General features: G+C 37.6%; 1 protein-coding gene across 2 annotated transcripts in view; it reads right to left on the bottom strand.

Annotated features, from left to right (window-relative positions):
• mpp7b (MAGUK p55 scaffold protein 7b) overlaps positions 1–21,612 on the bottom strand; it is a 178,121-nt gene that overhangs the window by 25,861 nt on the left and 130,648 nt on the right. For both annotated transcript variants that reach the window (XM_073922600.1, XM_073922598.1), the window contains one exon: positions 5,049–5,213. In XM_073922600.1, the coding sequence (XP_073778701.1) occupies positions 5,049–5,213 (165 nt within the window). The remainder of the gene's footprint in view (positions 1–5,048; positions 5,214–21,612) is intronic.

The raw sequence follows: 21,612 nt of genomic DNA, 5'->3' as shown, positions 1-21,612 counted from the left end.
CTAAAACCAACTATTATTAATGAGCAGAAAATTGGAAGTTTATTGAGGCAAAAGTCATGATTAATGGTTTATTAATAACAAGAATTGTACCTTAAAATGTACATTTAGAACGTTCATAAAAACAAATATGACTTTCAAAAAATATATGTAGTTTTGGGGAGACAAATGCTTGTTGGCACATTTCTAAGGTGTGTAATATTTGTCTAATTTCAACATTTTATGTTTGTCCATTAAATAAACTTGTTTTTTTCCCCCCCAACTACGTTACTTTCCAAAGCAAAGTCCTTTCTTTCTTTTAAAGACTTTGAAATGTTTTTAATTTAGTCTAGGCTGAAATATTTCAACTAATTTTTTTTTTGCCAGTCAGCTGGCTAAAACCTGGCTTTGGCACTTGTTGCTGGTAACATTTCTTCTGGATTATTTTCTTCTTTGGTCTGGAGCACAAGCGTCCATTTCTCCTAAAAAACACCTGATTTATCTGAGCACATTACACATTTCCACTGTGTGATGGTTCATCCCAGATGCCTCTGAGCCCAGAGCAGTCGACGATGCTTCTGGACACTGTTAACATAGGGCTTTCTTTTGGCACAGTACAGTTTTAAGTGCAATTTGTGGGTGTAAATATGTATTGTGGTACTTGACAAAGGTTTGCAGAAGTAGTCCTGAGCCCATGTGGTGATATCGCTTATATGAATGAGGATTCTTGATGCAGTTGTGCTGGAGGGATCAGAGATCTGAAACTAGCTAAAGCCACTAGTTAAAGCCAGTCACCGGTTAAAACCTGTTCAAAATGCCCGTATTCTGACTGTGGCTGCCTGTTCATTTTAGAGTTTAGTTTATAAAATTGGATTTAAATCTCTAAATGGTATGACTCCTGTTTACCTCAGTGAGCTACTGACTTTACATCAGCATGTCGTATCTCTTTAGTCCTTCAATCAGGATCTGTTGGGTGTCCCCTGAACTGAGTATTAATTGTAGGGGAGATTGTGTTATCTGTTTTGCAGCCCTCAGGCTTTGCAATGACTTACCACCATCAATAAAACAGGCGCCATTCTCCATTAAAGACTTATTTTAGGCTGTTAGGAGGTGTGACTGTTTCTTAACTTGTTTGCTGTTGTATGTTTTCCTTTCTGTTCATCTGTTTGCAAGTCACATTGGCACATGTTCGTTCTTAAACACTTTGCTATATAAATAAAATTGTCATGAGCTATGCTTTCAACCACCTACGTTTATGCAGATGTTGGATTATTGCATTAAAAAAAGCTTGACAGAAGTGACAAGATGTGCATGAATTTTGAAAATGCACATAAAAATCTAAAGCGCACAAATGAGTAGGATTATTTGATAACAAATTTATGTGCATAAACTACGATGGAAACACTTTTACAAAATAAATTCTACTATGCGCATTAAAAAAAAAGTCATGTGATTTTGATATAAGTGATCATGTGGTGAGAAAAATGGGTGCGGTGGACAGCATTAATGGACAAACCAGTGAAATGTTATTTTGGTCTTTCTAAAATCACTCAAGGTCTGACATCACAGCTGTTCAGTATTATTATATACATTGTAAAGAAAATCTGTAATTTTACAGTTTATTTCTGGCAGCTGGGGTCGTTTTTTTATAATTAAACAGTCGTTATTTTACGTTTTTTTCCTGATGCCCCAGATGCCGCAAATAAACAATCAAATTATTGATTTTTTTACAGTGTGGGTGTTGGAAAAAAACAGATATTTTTAATTACAGTTTGAGTTACAGAAATTTACCAGAAATTTAAATTTAAGGTAATTTCTGTAATTTAATGTCCGTTCTATTATATATATATATATTTTTTACTTTACTTTCTTTATTGTCCACAAGTGGAAAGTGAAGTAAAAAAAATGCACATTAAATTACAGAAATTTTCTTAAATTTAAATTTCTGGTAAATTTCTGTAAATTTCTGTAATTCAATTTCTGTCAGTTTTTTAACTGTAAATTTCTGTAATTTAATGGTCACCCCAGCTGCCGGAAATAAACTGTAAAATTACAGATTTTTTTTACAGTGTTGGGTGCTGAAAAATAATAATAAAATAACAGATATTTTTTTTAACAACAGAGGATGAATTACAGAAATTTACCAGAAATTTAAATTTAAGGAAATTTCTGTAATTTAATGTATTTTCAAAAATGAAAAAAACTGCTTTTATTTTAGCCGAAATAAAATAAATAAGACTTTCTCCAGAATAAAAAATATTATCAGACATACTGTGAAAACTTCCTTGCTCTGTTAAACATCATTTGGGAAATATAAATAAAATAAAATAAAAATAATAATAATAATAATAATATATATATATATATATATAAAGAAAACAAAGACTGCAAAAAAAGCATAACTTCTGGGGTGTATTTGGCGCTCTCCAGAAATGTATATAGAGGTATGTGTTTAAAATGAGTCTGGGTTGGAAAAGTCCATTTGATTGATCTAAAAAAATTAAGGCAGCGATATTTTTTTTACAGTGAAGAGCTCAGAAAATAACTAATCAAAAGTTGACATTCCATTAGGCATGATATGCAGATCTGTTCAGCTGTTTAACAAAGTGAGGGTTTAAATTTTAATTTTCTAAAGTGAATGGTATAGAATTTCTATTGTTTAAAATGTATTATTCTGTGCTTCTGATCTCTTTTGCGTTTGCGTAATAACAAATGATATTCTACTTGGAAATCTGATGAGGTGTGTGAGATCATTCAAAGTCTTTATCCACTGATGAATCAACATTGTGTCCCTGTGGTAAATTTAGAGCATTAAGTCTTAGATATATCATGGGTGAGAACAGCTGCTGGCAAGGTGTTGGTGAACACAGTCTCCTTTCCTAAACAAACAACAGAAAATGTACAGGAGCTCAGTGAATTCTGCCGAAGGACTTCAACTGAGCCTTGACAAGTCTGGCCAAAGAACCGGTATGTTCAAGGATTTAATTCAAAGATGTTAAATCATCTCAGCAAGGTCAGAACCTGGGTCGTCTACCACTGATATATGAACATAAATGTGGCACTAGGAGGTGATGTTCTTTTTCCAACACAATAGATCTTCAGACTTGGCGGTAACACTTTGGTTCACTGTATTAACAAACCAGTCACTAACACTCCTAGCCTAATTGGCTGCATATTAACAGTTAGTATGGTAGAAGTTGGGTTACTTCTTCATAATTAATTTATATATATATATATATATATATATATATATATATATATATATATATATATATATATATATATATATATATATACACACAACAGTTCTGTCTGGTTCTCAAATCTGATTGGCTGATAGCCGTGCGATATTGTACAATATCAGAAATCCTACAGCCTCTTTACCCTTTGTGTATTACTCCGCCCATATACAGCCAGGAAAAAGCAGACACTACAGATCTAGAGTTTAATAGATGCACATTCAACTGTTTAACTGTCAGCATATGATTTGAATCCGTAAGAAAGTAGTTCTTCATACAAAAGGTATTTTGAGACTCTCCATGTTTGATTTTGTTTTTATATACACAATTATGCCGTCAAACTGACACTACAGATCTACAGATCAATGCACGCCTCCCACCAGTGCCGATATACAGCCATATCGCACTGCTACTCGTGTGATATTGCTCATATATATATATATATATATATATATATATATATATATATATAAATATATATATATATATATATATATATATATATATATATATATATATATATATATATATATATATATATATATATATATATATTAGGGGTTGATTGACGTTATATTTTTTAAAGTCGACTTTTATCTTATCACCGTCAAATCAACGTTGGCTAGTCGCTAGTGACGTCATCAATAAAACATAAGATGCAAATGTATTGTGACATACCACAATTTGTGATGTATTTGAAGAAAACATATCAACCCAAGCTCATTCTGAAAACGTAGTTCCGGGGACGTTCCTGGAGACTGCAATTTACGTAGCCAGAGGTACGTATGGCTGCATTTAATTTTTTTAAGCGATCGCCATGACGTGGTGTGATGCCGCTCCTCTTCCCACTCACCGGCTGACAGCTCACCTCTGTGTGGAGGGCTTTCCCGCCCCAATCAGTTTGTCCGGTTAGCTTACTGTGTACGTAGGCGGAGTGGAGACCCGGAGGGGAGCTGACCGCAGCGACAGTGAGGACTGGGCTTGAATCCGGGGAAGAGTGGTTCGAGAAATCAGATAAAAACAGAATCCGAAAAATAAAGTGAACGTGTTCATATCAGGATGAGAATGTGGAGAAATCCGAAAATGTGGTCAAAAGCAGACGAGGGCTTTTCTTTTTCTGCACAGCTTTTGTAAACCGTTGATTGAGTTTAGGGAAGCAAGAGGGCGGGTGTGCGGGTCAATCTGTAAAACCGGTTGGGTTTAGGAAAGGAGGAGGAGGAGGGTGGGTCAGCCAGTCAATCATTCAGTCAGTCAGTCAGACAGACCATCATTCGACAGCGGCCTCTGGTGGCTTTACGCGAGAACAAAGTTCGAGATGCGAAAAAGCACACACAGCAGCCTCTCGCGGATTAGCAAAAACAAAAACTGCACAAATATGTACCTCCTGGGACCTGTTTCGTGGTCTCCAGAAACGTCCGCGGGACTATGTTTTAAGAATGAGCCTGGATTGAAATACATGCTGTTTGACAGCTCATAACAGGTTTCAAAAACAATGCAACATTACCAACAACTAATTTTAGTGCAAAGCAAATGCATTGTCAACACTTTAATTTCACTTATAATGCAACATTAGCATCCGAGCTATATTTACTGCTAAATAAATGCAGTCAACACATTGATCGCTGCACGTTCTAGTAAGAATGTAACAATAACAGATATTTTAGAGCAGAAATATGTATGTCCTCAGCACATTCATGTGAAGTTATTCATAATATAACACACGAAAGACAAAGGCTATAACGTTAAACCACATTACACTGTCAGAGACTTGCTCAGATGCATATTTTAACGCTATGATAGTTCGTACATTTTTCTTCAAGTAATGTTTCTGACCTGTTAGAAGCACAAGGCGATAAGGCTCTTCAGGGTTTCTCTGGTAAAGCAGGACATCCTGATATATTGGTACATGTATCCCAGAATGCACTTCACCAATCTTCTGTTTCACCTCTTGGCTCGTGTTTTTCTTCCGGCTCAGTCGGAAACTACTTCTTAAACCAGCTGTGAATGAAGGAAAGAATGATCACACTTTACTTTAATGTACAATTCATGCTATTAACAAACCATTAACTAAGACTTTTAGCTTAATAAACTACTAATAAACTGCTTATTAATAATTAGTAAGGTTGGGTTTAGGTATTGTGTAGGATTAAGGATGTAATCATACTTTGTAAGTGCTAAGAAATAGTTAATATCCTAATAAAAGGCAGGTGATAGGCCAGTTGTAATAACAGTGAATTGTTACCTAAACTAAAGTGTTACCAAACATCTAAATGAACTAAACAACACATACTCTGTATATCACTTTTAAATACATACTTGAATTTAAATGTCATAATATGTCGAGCTTGATTTGACCCTTTTTTCTCTTTTATTGAGTAATGTGTTTAGGAATTACAGCATAATTTGCTCAGAGTTCCTACCAAGTAATGGTGCCAAAGAATATTTGGGCAGTTGTACCTTGCATCTGTTCCTTATTATACAAGTGTGTTTGTCTGGATCATTAGTGTATTATAGCTGTAAATGTCTAGTTTTGCTTTGGAATTGGTTCCTGGAACCTAAAATCAGACACAAGGACTAAAGAAGGGTCAACAAAACCGAGAATTCCAATCCATGCTTATTACTAATATGTACCCCTGTATACATTTCTGAAGATCGCAAAATACGACCCGGGACTTACGTTTTTCCACCAGAAAAATCCACCGGAGGCTGCTGTGTATGCTTTTTCAGACCTCAAATGTCTCTCGCGAGTGCTGTTCTCGCGTAAATCAACCAGAGGCCGCTGTTGACTGACTGATTGATCAATCCCCTACCTAAACCCAACCAATAGTGTTTTCAAAAGCACAGATTGACCCGATCATGCCCTTCCCTAAACCCAACCGACAGTAATCCAGAAAAAGAAAAGCCCTTATGTTTTTACCACGTTTTCAGATCTTACCATGTTCTCACTCTGTTATTTATGTCTCACTCTGTTATTTATTACTATGTTTATTTTTTATTTTTTTGGCTTTTGTGTTTGTTTTACCTGCTTTCTGGAACCATTCTTCCCCGGACTCTAACCCCTTTCATCATGATCAACTCCTCTTTGCGTCTTAAGTCTGATGACATACATGGCGAGCTACTGGGCAAACTGGTAACAGTGGAAAAGCCGTTCACACAGAGGTAAGTGGTCAGCTGGTAGTGCGAAAAAAAAAAGCTGTTTGTGGTGTCCTACCACTATGAGCGTTCATTTAAAAGACAAAATGCAGCCATAAGTAGCTGAGGCTACGTAATTCACACTCTTATATAGGGCTACGTTTTCACAATGAGCAGAACTGAAGAATACAGAAGGCACGAATTCAAAAGGTCAAAACAGTGAACAAAATCAGTGAATTTTTACTCTTGATGGTCCAGGATCAACATCACTGAATTTGAATCTTGATAGTCCAGGATCAACATCACTGAATTTAAATCTTGATGGTCCAGGATCAACATCAGTGAATTTGAATCTTGATGGTCCAGGATCAACATCAGTGAATTTGAATCTTGATGGTCCAGGATCAACATCAGTGAATTTGAATCTTGATGGTCCAGGATCAACATCAGTAAATTTTAAACTTGATGGTCCAGGATCAACATCACTGAATTTAAATCTTGATGGTCCAGGATCAACATCAGTGAATTTGAATCTTGATGGTCCAGGATCAACATCAATGAATTTAAGTCTTGATGGTCCAGGATCAACATCACTGAAGTCGAATCTTGATGGTCCAGGATCAACATCAGTGAATTTGAATCTTGATGGTCCAGGATCAACATCAGTGAATTTGAATCTTGATGGTCCAGGATCAACATCAGTGAATTTGAATCTTGATGGTCCAGGATCAACATCACTGAATTTTAATCTTGATGGTCCAGGATCAACATCAGTGAATTTGAATCTTGATGGTCCAGGATCAACATCAGTGAATTTTAATCTTGATGGTCCAGGATCAACATCACTGAATTTGAGTCTAGATGGTCCAGGATCAACATCACTGAATTTGAATTTTGATGGTCCAGGATCAACATCAGTGAATTTGAATCTTGATGATCCAGAATCATAATCAGTGATTTTGAATCTTGATGGTCAAGGATCAACATAACTGAATTTGAGTCTTGATGGTCCAGGATAAACTTCACTGAATTTGAATCTTGATGGTCCAGGATCAACATCAGTGAATTTGAATCTTGATGATCCAGAATCAATATCAGTGATTTTGAATCTTGGTGGTCCAGGATAAACATCACTGAATTTTTCTCTTGATGGTCCAGGATCAACATAACTGAATTTGAGTGTTGATGGTCTAGGATAAACTTCACCAAATTTTTATGTTGATGGACCAGGATCAACATCACTGAATTTGAATCTTGATGGTCCCGGATCAACATCTGTGAATTTGAGTCTTGATGGTCCAGGATCAACATCAGTGAATTTGAATCTTGATGGTCCAGGATCAACATCTGTAAATTTTAATCTTGATGGTCCGGGATCAACATATCTGAATTTGAATCTTGATGGTCCAGGATCAACATCACTGAATTTGAGTCTTGATGGTCCAGAATCAACATCACTGAATTTAAGTCTTGATGGTCCAGGATCAACATCACTGAATTTGAGTCTTGATGGTCCAGGATCAACATCAGTGAATTTGAATCTTGATGGTCCAGGATCAACATCACAGAATTTGAGTCTTGATGGTCCAGGATCAACATCAGTGAATTTAAATCTTGATGGTCCAGGATCAACATCAGTGAATTTGAATCTTGATGGTCCAGGATCAACATCAGTGAATTTGAATCTTGATGGTCCAGGATCAACATCACTGAATTTAAGTCTTGATGGTCCAGGATCAACATCACTGAATTTAAGTCTTGATGGTCCAGGATCAACATCACTGAATTTGAGTCTTGATGGTCCAGGATCAACATCAGTGAATTTGAATCTTGATGGTCCAGGATCAACATCAGTGAATTTGAGTCTTGATGGTCCAGGATCAACATCAGTGAATTTGAGTCTTGATGGTCCAGGATCAACATCAGTGAATTTGAATCTTGATGGTCCAGGATCAACATCACTGAATTTAAGTCTTGATGGTCCAGGATCAACATCACTGAATTTGAGTCTTGATGGTCCAGGATCAACATCGGTGAATTTGAATCTTGATTGTCCAGGATCAACATCAGTGAATTTGAATCTTGATGGTCCAGGATCAACATCAGTGAATTTGAGCCTTGATGGTCCAGGATCAACATCACTGAATTAGAATCTTGATGGTCCAGGATCAACATAACTGAATTTGAGTCTTGATGGTCCAGGATCAACATCACTGAATTTAAGTCTTGATGGTCCAGGATTCAACATCGCTGAATTTGAGTCTTGATGGTCCAGGATCAACATCAGTGAATTTGAATCTTCATGGTCCAGGATCAACATCAATGAATTTTAGTCTTGATGGTCCAGGATCAACATCACTGAATTTGAGTCTTGATGGTCCAGGATCAACTTCACCAAATTTTTATGTTGATGGTCATGGATCAACATCACTGAATTTGAATCTTGATGGTCCAGGATCAACATCACTGAATTTGAATCTTGATGGTCCAGGATGAACATCACTGAAGTCGAATCTTGATGGTCCAGGATCAACATCAGTGAATTTGAATCTTGATAGTCCAGGATCAACATCAATGAATTTTACTCTTTATGATCCAGGATCAACATCACTGAATTTGAGTCTAGATGGTCCAGGATCAAAATCACTGAATTTGAATCTTGATGGTCCAGGATCAACATCACTGAATTTGAATCTTGATGGTCCAGGATGAACATCACTGAAGTCGAATCTTGATGGTCCAGGATCAACATCAGTGAATTTGAATCTTGATAGTCCAGGATCAACATCAATGAATTTTTCTCTTAATGGTCCAGGATCAACATAACTGATATTGAGTCTTGATGGTCCAGGATCAACATAACTAAATTTTTCTCTTGATGGTCCAGGATCAACATAACTGAATTTGAGTCTTGATGGTCTAGGATCAACATAACTAAATTTTTATGTTGATGGTCCTGGATCAACATCACTGAATTTGAGTCTAGATGGTCCAGGATCAAAATCACTGAATTTGAATCTTGATGGTCCAGGATCAACATCAGTGAATTTGAATCTTGATGGTCCAGGATCAACATCAGTGAATTTTAATCTTGATGGTCCAGGATCAACATCAGTGAATTTGAATCTTGATGGTCCAGGATCAACATCTGTAAATTTTAATCTTGATGGTCCAGGATCAACATCACTGAATTTGAGTCTTGATGGTCCAGGATCAACTTCATCAAATTTTTATGTTGATGGTCCTGGATCAACATCACTGAATTTGAATCTTGATGGTCCAGGATCAACATCAGTGAATTTGAATCTTGATGGTCCAGGATCAACATCACTGAATTTAAATCTTGATGGTCCAGGATCAACATCAGTGAATTTTAATCTTGATGGTCCAGGATCAACATCAGTGAATTTGAATCTTGATGGTCCAGGATCAACATCACTGAATTTTACTCTTCATGATCCAGGATCAACATCACTGAATTTGAGTTTAGATGGTCCAGGATCAACATCACTGAATTTGAGTCTTGATGGTCCAGGATCAACATCACTGAAGTCGAATCTTGATGGTCCAGGATATACATTACTAAATTTTTCTCTTAATGGTCCAGGATCAACATCACTGAATTTAATTCTTGATGGTCCAGGATCAACATCACTGAATTTGAGTCTTGATGGTCCAGGATCAACATCAGTGAATTTGAATCTTGATGGTCCAGGATCAACATCACTGAATTTGAGTCTTGATGGTCCAGGATCAACATCACTGAATTTAAGTCTTGATGGTCCAGGATTCAACATCGCTGAATTTGAGTCTTGATGGTCCAGGATCAACATCAGTGAATTTGAATCTTGATGGTCCAGGATCAACATCACTGAATTTTAGTCTTGATGGTCCAGGATCAACATCACTGAATTTGAGTCTTGATGGTCCAGGATCAACTTCACCAAATTTTTATGTTAATGGTCCTGGATCAACATCACTGAATTTGAATCTTGATGGTCCAGGATCAACATCAGTGAATTTGAATCTTGATGGTCCAGGATGAACATCACTGAAGTCGAATCTTGATGGTCCAGGATCAACATAACTAAATTTTTCTCTTGATGGTCCAGGATCAACATCTGTAAATTTTAATCTTGATGGTCCGGGATCAACATCACTGAATTTGAGTCTTGATGGTCCAGGATCAACTTCACCAAATTTTTATGTTGATGGTCCTGGATCAACATCACTGAATATGAATCTTGATGGTCCAGGATCAACATCAGTGAAATTGAATCTTGATGGTCCAGGATAAACATCACTGAATTTAAATCTTGATGGTCCAGGATCAACATCAGTGAATTTTAATCTTGATGGTCCAGGATCAACATCAGTGAATTTGAATCTTGATGGTCCAGGATCAACATCACTGAATTTTACTCTTCATGATCCAGGATCAACATCAGTGAATTTGAGTTTAGATGGTCCAGGATCAACATCACTGAATTTGAGTCTTGATGGTCCAGGATCAACATCACTGAATTTAAGTCTTGATGGTCCAGGATCAACATCACTGAATTTGAGTCTTGATGGTCCAGGATTAACATCAGTGAATTTGAATCTTGATGGTCCAGGATCAACATCACAGAATTTGAGTCTTGATGGTCCAGGATCAACATCAGTGAATTTGAATCTTGATGGTCCAGGATCAACATCAGTGAATTTGAATCTTGATGGTCCAGGATCAACATCAGTGAATTTGAATCTTGATGGTCCAGGATCAACATCACTGAATTTTACTCTTCATGATCCAGGATCAACATCACTGAATTTGAGTCTAGATGGTCCAGGATCAACATCACTGAATTTAAGTCTTGATGGTCCAGGATCAACATCAGTGAATTTGAATCTTGATGATCCAGGATCAACATAACTGATATTGAGTCTTGATGGTCCAGGATCAACATAACTAAATTTTTCTCTTGATGGTCCAGGATCAACATAACTGAATTTGAGTCTTGATGGTCTAGAATCAACATAACTAAATTTTTATGTTGATGGTCCTGGATCAAAATCACTGAATTTGAATCTTGATGGTCCAGGATCAACATCAGTGAATTTGAATCTTGATAGTCCAGGATCAACATCAATGAATTTTACTCTTCATGATCCAGGATCAACATCACTGTATTTGAGTCTAGATGGTCCAGGATCAACATCACTGAATTTAAAACTTGATGGTCCAGGATCAACATCAGTGAATTTGAATCTTGATGGTCCAGGATCAACATCAGTGAATTTTAATCTTGATGGTCCAGGATCAACATCAGTGAATTTGAATCTTGATGGTCCAGGATCAACATCTATAAATTTTAATCTTGATGGTCCTGGATCAACATCACTGAATTTGAATCTTGATGGTCCAGGATCAACATCAGTGAATTTGAATCTTGATGGTCCAGGATCAACATCACTGAATTTAAATCTTGATGGTCCAGGATCAACATCAGTGAATTTTAATCTTGATGGTCCAGGATCAACATCAGTGAATTTGAATCTTGATGGTCCAGGATCAACATCACTGAATTTTACTCTTCATGATCCAGGATCAACATCACTGAATTTGAGTCTAGATGGTCCAGGATCAACATCACTGAATTTGAGTCTTGATGGTCCAGGATCAACATCACTGAATTTAAGTCTTGATGGTCCAGGATCAACATCACTGAATTTGAGTCTTGATGGTCCAGGATTAACATCAGTGAATTTGAATCTTGATGGTCCAGGATCAACATCACAGAATTTGAGTCTTGATGGTCCAGGATCAACATCAGTGAATTTGAATCTTGATGGTCCAGGATCAACATCAGTGAATTTTAATCTTGATGGTCCAGGATCAACATCAGTGAATTTTAATCTTGATGGTCCAGGATCAACATCAGTGAATTTGAATCTTGATGGTCCAGGATCAACATCACTGAATTTTACTCTTCATGATCCAGGATCAACATCACTGAATTTGAGTCTAGATGGTCCAGGATCAACATCACTGAATTTGAGTCTTGATGGTCCAGGATCAACATCACTGAATTTAAGTCTTGATGGTCCAGGATTAACATCAGTGAATTTGAATCTTGATGGTCCAGAATCAACATCACAGAATTTGAGTCTTGATGGTCCAGGATCAACATCAGTGAATTTGAATCTTGATGGTCCAGGATCAACATCAGTGAATTTTAATCTTGATGGTCCAGGATCAACATCAGTGAATTTGAATCTTGATGGTCCAGGATCAACATCAGTGAATTTTAATCTTGATGGTCCAGGATCAACATCAGTGAATTTGAATCTTGATGGTCCAGGATCAACATCAGTGAATTTTAATCTTGATGGTCCAGGATCAACATCAGTGAATTTGAATCTTGATGGTCCAGGATCAACATCAGTGAATTTTAATCTTGATGGTCCAGGATCAACATCAGTGAATTTGAATCTTGATGGTCCAGGATCAACATAACTGAATTTGAGTCTTGATGGTCCAGGATCAACATCACTGAATTTGAGTCTTGATGGTCCAGGATCAACATCAGTGAATTTGAATCTTGATGGTCCAGGATCAACATCCCTGAATTTTAGTCTTGATGGTCCAGGATCAACATCACTGAATTTGAGTCTTGATGGTCCAGGATCAACTTCACCAAATTTTTATGTTGATGGTCCTGGATCAACATCACTGAATTTGAATCTTGATGGTCCAGGATCAACATCAGTGAATTTGAATCTTGATGGTCCAGGATGAACATCACTGAAGTCGAATCATGATGGTCCAGGATCAACATAACTAAATTTTTCTCTTGATGGTCCAGGATCAACATAACTGAATTTGAGTCTTGATGGTCCAGGATCAACATAACTAAATTTTTCAGTTGACGGTCCAAGAGCAACATAACTGAATTTGAGTCTTGATGGTCCAGGATCAACATAACTAAATGTTTATGTTGATGGTCCTGGATCAACATCACTGAATTTGAAACTTGATGGTCCAGGATCAACATCACTGAATTTGAATCTTGATGGTCCAGGATCAACATCAGTGAATTTGAATCTTGATGGTCCAGGATCAACAACATTGAATTTCAGTCTTGATGGTCCAGGATCAACATCGCTGAATTTGAGTCTTGATGGTCCAGGATCAACATCAGTGAATTTGAATCTTGATGGTCCAGGATCAACATCCCTGAATTTTAGTCTTGATGGTCCAGGATCAACATCACTGAATTTGAGTCTTGATGGTCCAGGATCAACTTCACCAAATTTTTATGTTGATGGTCCTGGATCAACATCACTGAGTTTGAATCTTGATGGTCCAGGATCAACATCACTGAATTTGAATCTTGATGGTCCAGGATCAACATAAGTGAATTTGAATCTTGATGGTCCAGGATCAACATCAGTGAATTTTAATCTTGATGGTCCAGGATCAACATCAGTGAATTTGAATCTTGATGGTCCAGGATCAACATCAGTGAATTTTAATGTTGATGGTCCAGGATCAACATCAGTGAATTTTACTCTTCATGATCCAGGATCAACATCACTGAATTTGAGTCTAGATGGTCCAGGATCAACATCACTGAATTTGAGTCTTGATGGTCCAGGATCAACATCACTGAATTTAAGTCTTGATGGTCCAGGATCAACATCACTGAATTTGAGTCTTGATGGTCCAGGATCAACATCACTGAATTTGAGTCTTGATGGTCCAGGATCAACATCAGTGAATTTTAATATTGATGGTCCAGGATCAACATCACAGAATTTGAGTCTTGATGGTCCAGGATCAACATCAGTGAATTTTAATCTTGATGGTCCAGGATCAACATCACAGAATTTGAGTCTTGATGGTCCAGGATCAACATCAGTGAATTTGAATCTTGATGGTCCAGGATCAACTTCACTGAATTTGAGTCTTGATGGTCCAGGATCAACATCACTGAATTTAAGTCTTGATGGTCCAGGATCAACATCACTGAATTTGAGTCTTGATGGTCCAGGATCAACATCAGTGAATTTGAATCTTGATGGTCCAGGATCAACATCACAGAATTTGAGTCTTGATGGTCCAGGATCAACATCAGTGAATTTGAATCTTGATGGTCCAGGATCAACATCACTGAATTTGAGTCTTGATGGTCCAGGATCAACATCAGTGAATTTGAATCTTGATGATCCAGGATCAACATCAGTGAATTTGAATCTTGATGGTCCAGGATCAACATCACTGAATTTGAGTCTTGATGGTCCAGGATCAACATCAGTGAATTTGAATCTTGATGGTCCAGGATCAACATCACTGAATTTGAGTCTTGATGGTCCAGGATCAACATCAGTGAATTTGAATCTTGATGGTCCAGGATCAACATCAGTGAATTTGAATCTTGATGGTCCAGGATCAACATCAGTGAATTTTAATCTTGATGGTCCAGGATCAACATCAGTGAATTTGAATCTTGATGGTCCAGGATCAACATCAGTGAATTTTAATCTTGATGGTCCAGGATCAACATCACTGAATTTGAGTCTAGATGGTCCAGGATCAACATCACTAAATTTGAGTCTTGATGGTCCAGGATCAACATCAATGAATTTGAGTCTTGATGGTCCAGGATCAACATCAGTGAATTTGAATCTTGATGGTCCAGGATCAACATCACAGAATTTGAGTCTTGATGGTCCAGGATCAACATCAGTGAATTTGAATCTTGATGGTCCAGGATCAACATCACTGAATTTGAGTCTTGATGGTCCAGGATCAACATCAGTGAATTTGAATCTTGATGGTCCAGGATCAACATCAGTGAATTTGAATCTTGATGGTCCAGGATCAACATCACTGAATTTGAGTCTTGATGGTCCAGGATCAACATCAGTGAATTTGAATCTTGATGGTCCAGGATCAACATCACTGAATTTGAGTCTTGATGGTCCAGGATCAACATCAGTGAATTTGAATCTTGATGGTCCAGGATCAACATCAGTGAATTTTAATCTTGATGGTCCAGGATCAACATCACTGAATTTGAGTCTAGATGGTCCAGGATCAACATCACTAAATTTGAGTCTTGATGGTCCAGGATCAACATCAATGAATTTGAGTCTTGATGGTCCAGGATCAACATCAGTGAATTTGAATCTTGATGGTCCAGGATCAACATCACAGAATTTGAGTCTTGATGGTCCAGGATCAACATCAGTGAATTTGAATCTTGATGGTCCAGGATCAACATCACAGAATTTGAATCTTGATGGTCCAGGATCGACATCAGTGAATTTGAATCTTGATGGTCCAGGATCGACATCAGTGAATTTGAATCTTGATGGTCCAGGATCAACATCAGTGAATTTGAATCTTGATGGTCCAGGATCAACATCACTGAATCATACTCTTCATGATCCAGGATCAACATCACTGAATTTGAGTCTAGATGGTCCAGGATCAACATCACTGAATTTGAGTCTTGATGGTCCAGGATCAACATCACTGAATTTAAGTCTTGATGGTCCAGGATCAACATCACTGAATAAGAATCTTGATGGTCCAGGATTAACATAACTGAATTTGAGTCTTGATGGTCCAGGATCAACATCGCTGAATTTGAGTCTAGATGGTCCAGGATCAACATCAGTGAATTTGAATCTTGATGGTCCAGGATCAACATCACTGAATTTTAGTCTTGATGGTCGAGGATCAACATCACTGAATTTGAATCTTGATGGTCCAGGATCAACATCAGTGAATTTGAATCTTGATGGTCCAGGATGAACATCACTGAAGTCGAATCATGATGGTCCAGGATCAACATAAGTAAATTTCAACATCAGTGAATTTAAATCTTGATGGTCCAGGATGAACATCAGTGAATTTTAATCTTGATGGTCCAGGATCAACATCAGTGAATTTGAATCTTGATGGTCCAGGATCAACATCACAGAATTTGAGTCTTGATGGTCCAGGATCAACATCACTGAATTTGAGTCTTGATGGTCCTGGATCAACATCACTGAATTTGAAACTTGATGGTCCAGGATCAACATCAGTGAATTTGAATCTTGATGGTCCAGGATCAACATCAATGAATTTTACTCTTCATGATCCTGGATCAACATCACTGAATTTGAGTCTAGATGGTCCTGGATCAACATCACTGAATTTGAATCTTGATGGTCCAGGATCAACATCAGTGAATTTGAATCTTGATGGTCCTGGATCAACATCAGTGAATTTGAATCTTGATGGTCCTGGATCAACATCAGTGAATTTGAATCTTGATGGTCCAGGATCAACATCAGTGAATTTGAATCTTGATGGTCCAGGATCAACATCACTGAATTTTAATCTTGATGGTCCAGGATCAACATCAGTGAATTTGAATCTTGATGGTCCAGGATCAACATCAGTGAATTTTAATCTTGATGGTCCAGGATCAACATCACTGAATTTGAGTCTAGATGGTCCAGGATCAACATCACTAAATTTGAGTCTTGATGGTCTAGGATCAACATTACTGAATTTAAGTCTTGATGGTCCAGGATCAACATCAATGAATTTGAGTCTTGATGGTCCAGGATCAACATCAGTGAATTTGAATCTTGATGGTCCAGGATCAACATCACAGAATTTGAGTCTTGATGGTCCAGGATCAACATCAGTGAATTTGAATCTTGATGGTCCAGGATCAACATCACAGAATTTGAATCTTGATGGTCCAGGATCGACATCAGTGAATTTGAATCTTGATGGTCCAGGATCAACATCAGTGAATTTGAATCTTGATGGTCCAGGATCAACATCACTGAATTATACTCTTCATGATCCAGGATCAACATTACTGAATTTGAGTCTTGATGGTCCAGGATCAACATCACTGAATTTAAGTCTTGATGGTCCAGGATCAACATCAGTGAATTTGAATCTTGATGGTCCAGGATCAACATCACTGAATTTGAGTCTTGATGGTCCAGGATCAACATCAGTGAATTTGAATCTTGATGGTCCAGGATGAACATCACTGAAGTCGAATCATGATGGTCCAGGATCAACATAAGTAAATTTCAACATCAGTGAATTTAAATCTTGATGGTCCAGGATGAACATCAGTGAATTTTAATCTTGATGGTCCAGGATCAACATCAGTGAATTTGAATCTTGATGGTCCAGGATCAACATCACAGAATTTGAGTCTTGATGGTCCAGGATCAACATCACTGAATTTGAGTCTTGATGGTCCTGGATCAACATCACTGAATTTGAAACTTGATGGTCCAGGATCAACATCAGTGAATTTGAATCTTGATGGTCCAGGATCAACATCAATGAATTTTACTCTTCATGATCCTGGATCAACATCACTGAATTTGAGTCTAGATGGTCCAGGATCAACATCACTGAATTTGAATCTTGATGGTCCAGGATCAACATCAGTGAATTTGAATCTTGATGGTCCTGGATCAACATCAGTGAATTTGAATCTTGATGGTCCTGGATCAACATCAGTGAATTTGAATCTTGATGGTCCAGGATCAACATCAGTGAATTTGAATCTTGATGGTCCAGGATCAACATCACTGAATTTTAATCTTGATGGTCCAGGATCAACATCAGTGAATTTGAATCTTGATGGTCCAGGATCAACATCAGTGAATTTTAATCTTGATGGTCCAGGATCAACATCACTGAATTTGAGTCTAGATGGTCCAGGATCAACATCACTAAATTTGAGTCTTGATGGTCTAGGATCAACATTACTGAATTTAAGTCTTGATGGTCCAGGATCAACATCAATGAATTTGAGTCTTGATGGTCCAGGATCAACATCAGTGAATTTGAATCTTGATGGTCCAGGATCAACATCACAGAATTTGAGTCTTGATGGTCCAGGATCAACATCAGTGAATTTGAATCTTGATGGTCCAGGATCAACATCACAGAATTTGAATCTTGATGGTCCAGGATCGACATCAGTGAATTTGAATCTTGATGGTCCAGGATCAACATCAGTGAATTTGAATCTTGATGGTCCAGGATCAACATCACTGAATTATACTCTTCATGATCCAGGATCAACATTACTGAATTTGAGTCTTGATGGTCCAGGATCAACATCACTGAATTTAAGTCTTGATGGTCCAGGATCAACATCAGTGAATTTGAATCTTGATGGTCCAGGATCAACATCACTGAATTTGAGTCTTGATGGTCCAGGATCAACATCAGTGAATTTGAATCTTGATGGTCCAGGATGAACATCACTGAAGTCGAATCATGATGGTCCAGGATCAACATAAGTAAATTTCAACATCAGTGAATTTAAATCTTGATGGTCCAGGATGAACATCAGTGAATTTTAATCTTGATGGTCCAGGATCAACATCAGTGAATTTGAATCTTGATGGTCCAGGATCAACATCACAGAATTTGAGTCTTGATGGTCCAGGATCAACATCACTGAATTTGAGTCTTGATGGTCCTGGATCAACATCACTGAATTTGAAACTTGATGGTCCAGGATCAACATCAGTGAATTTGAATCTTGATGGTCCAGGATCAACATCAATGAATTTTACTCTTCATGATCCTGGATCAACATCACTGAATTTGAGTCTAGATGGTCCAGGATCAACATCACTGAATTTGAATCTTGATGGTCCAGGATCAACATCAGTGAATTTGAATCTTGATGGTCCTGGATCAACATCAGTGAATTTGAATCTTGATGGTCCTGGATCAACATCAGTGAATTTGAATCTTGATGGTCCAGGATCAACATCAGTGAATTTGAATCTTGATGGTCCAGGATCAACATCACTGAATTTTAATCTTGATGGTCCAGGATCAACATCAGTGAATTTGAATCTTGATGGTCCAGGATCAACATCAGTGAATTTTAATCTTGATGGTCCAGGATCAACATCACTGAATTTGAGTCTAGATGGTCCAGGATCAACATCACTAAATTTGAGTCTTGATGGTCTAGGATCAACATTACTGAATTTAAGTCTTGATGGTCCAGGATCAACATCAATGAATTTGAGTCTTGATGGTCCAGGATCAACATCAGTGAATTTGTATCTTGATGGTCCAGGATCAACATCACAGAATTTGAGTCTTGATGGTCCAGGATCAACATCAGTGAATTTGAATCTTGATGGTCCAGGATCAACATCACAGAATTTGAATCTTGATGGTCCAGGATCGACATCAGTGAATTTGAATCTTGATGGTCCAGGATCAACATCAGTGAATTTGAATCTTGATGGTCCAGGATCAACATCACTGAATTATACTCTTCATGATCCAGGATCAACATTACTGAATTTGAGTCTTGATGGTCCAGGATCAACATCACTGAATTTAAGTCTTGATGGTCCAGGATCAACATCACTGAATTTGAGTCTTGATGGTCCAGGATCAACATCAGTGAATTTGAATCTTGATGGTCCAGGATCAACATAACTGAATTTGAGTCTTGATGGTCCAGGATCAACATCACTGAATTTGAGTCTTGATGGTCCAGGATCAACATCAGTGAATTTGAATCTTGATGGTCCAGGATCAACATCCCTGAATTTTAGTCTTGATGGTCCAGGATCAACATCACTGAATTTGAGTCTTGATGGTCCAGGATCAACTTCACCAAATTTTTATGTTGATGGTCCTGGATCAACATCACTGAATTTGAATCTTGATGGTTCAGGATCAACATCAGTGAATTTGAATCTTGATGGTCCAGGATCAACATCACTGAAGTCGAATCATGATGGTCCAGGATCAACATAACAAAATTTTTCTCTTGATGGTCCAGGATCAACATCAGTGAATTTTTATGTTGATGGTCCTGGATCAACATCACTGAATTTGAAACTTGATGGTCCAGGATCAACATCACTGAATTTGAATCTTGATGGTCCAGGATCAACATCAGTGAATTTTACTCTTCATGATCCAGGATCAACATCACTGAATTTGAGTCTAGATAGTCCAGGATCAACATCACTGAATTTGAATCTTGATGGTCCAGGATCAACATCAGTGAATTTGAATCTTGATGGTCCAGGATCAACAACATTGAATTTCAGTCTTGATGGTCCAGGATCAACTTCACCAAATTTTTATGTTGATGGTCCTGGATCAACATCACTGAATTTGAATCTTGATGGTCCAGGATCAACATCAGTGAATTTGAATCTTGATGGTCCAGGATGAACATCACTGAAGTCGAATCATGATGGTCCAGGATCAACATAACTAAATTTTTCTCTTGATGGTCCAGGATCAACATAACTGAATTTGAGTCTTGATGGTCCAGGATCAACATAACTAAATTTTTCTGTTGACGGTCCAAGAGCAACATAACTGAATTTGAGTCTTGATGGTCCAGGATCAACATAACTAAATTTTTATGTTGATGGTCCTGGATCAACATCACTGAATTTGAAACTTGATGGTCCAGGATCAACATCAGTGAATTTGAATCTTGATGGTCCAGGATCAACATCAGTGAATTTAAATCTTGATGGTCCAGGATCAACATCAGTGAATTTGAATCTTGATGGTCCAGGATCAACATCAGTGAATTTTACTCTTCATGATCCAGGATCAACATCACTGAATTTGAGTCTAGATGGTCCAGGATCAACATCACTGAATTTGAATCTTGATGGTCCAGGATCAACATCACTGAATTTGAATCTTGATGGTCCAGGATCAACATCAGTGAATTTAAATCTTGATGGTCCAGGATCAACATCAGTGAATTTTAATCTTGATGGTCCAGGATCAACATCAGTGAATTTGAATCTTGATGGTCCAGGATCAACATCAGTGAATTTTAATGTTGATGGTCCAGGATCAACATCAGTGAATTTTACTCTTCATGATCCAGGATCAACATCACTGAATTTGAGTCTAGATGGTCCAGGATCAACATCACTGAATTTGAGTCTTGATGGTCCAGGATCAACATCACTGAATTTAAGTCTTGATGGTCCAGGATCAACATCACTGAATTTGAGTCTTGATGGTCCAGGATCAACATCACTGAATTTGAGTCTTGATGGTCCAGGATCAACATCACTGAATTTGAGTCTTGATGGTCCAGGATCAACATCATTGAATTTGAGTCTTGATGGTCCAGGATCAACATCAGTGAATTTTAATCTTGATGGTCCAGGATCAACATCACAGAATTTGAGTCTTGTTGGTCCAGGATCAACATCAGTGAAT

Source organism: Danio rerio, chromosome 2 (genome assembly GCF_049306965.1).
Source record: "Danio rerio strain Tuebingen ecotype United States chromosome 2, GRCz12tu, whole genome shotgun sequence".
NCBI classification, from domain to species: domain Eukaryota; kingdom Metazoa; phylum Chordata; class Actinopteri; order Cypriniformes; family Danionidae; genus Danio; species Danio rerio.
The sequence above is the reverse complement of the archived record's forward strand: the minus strand, read 5'-3'. Positions and strand labels throughout refer to the sequence as shown.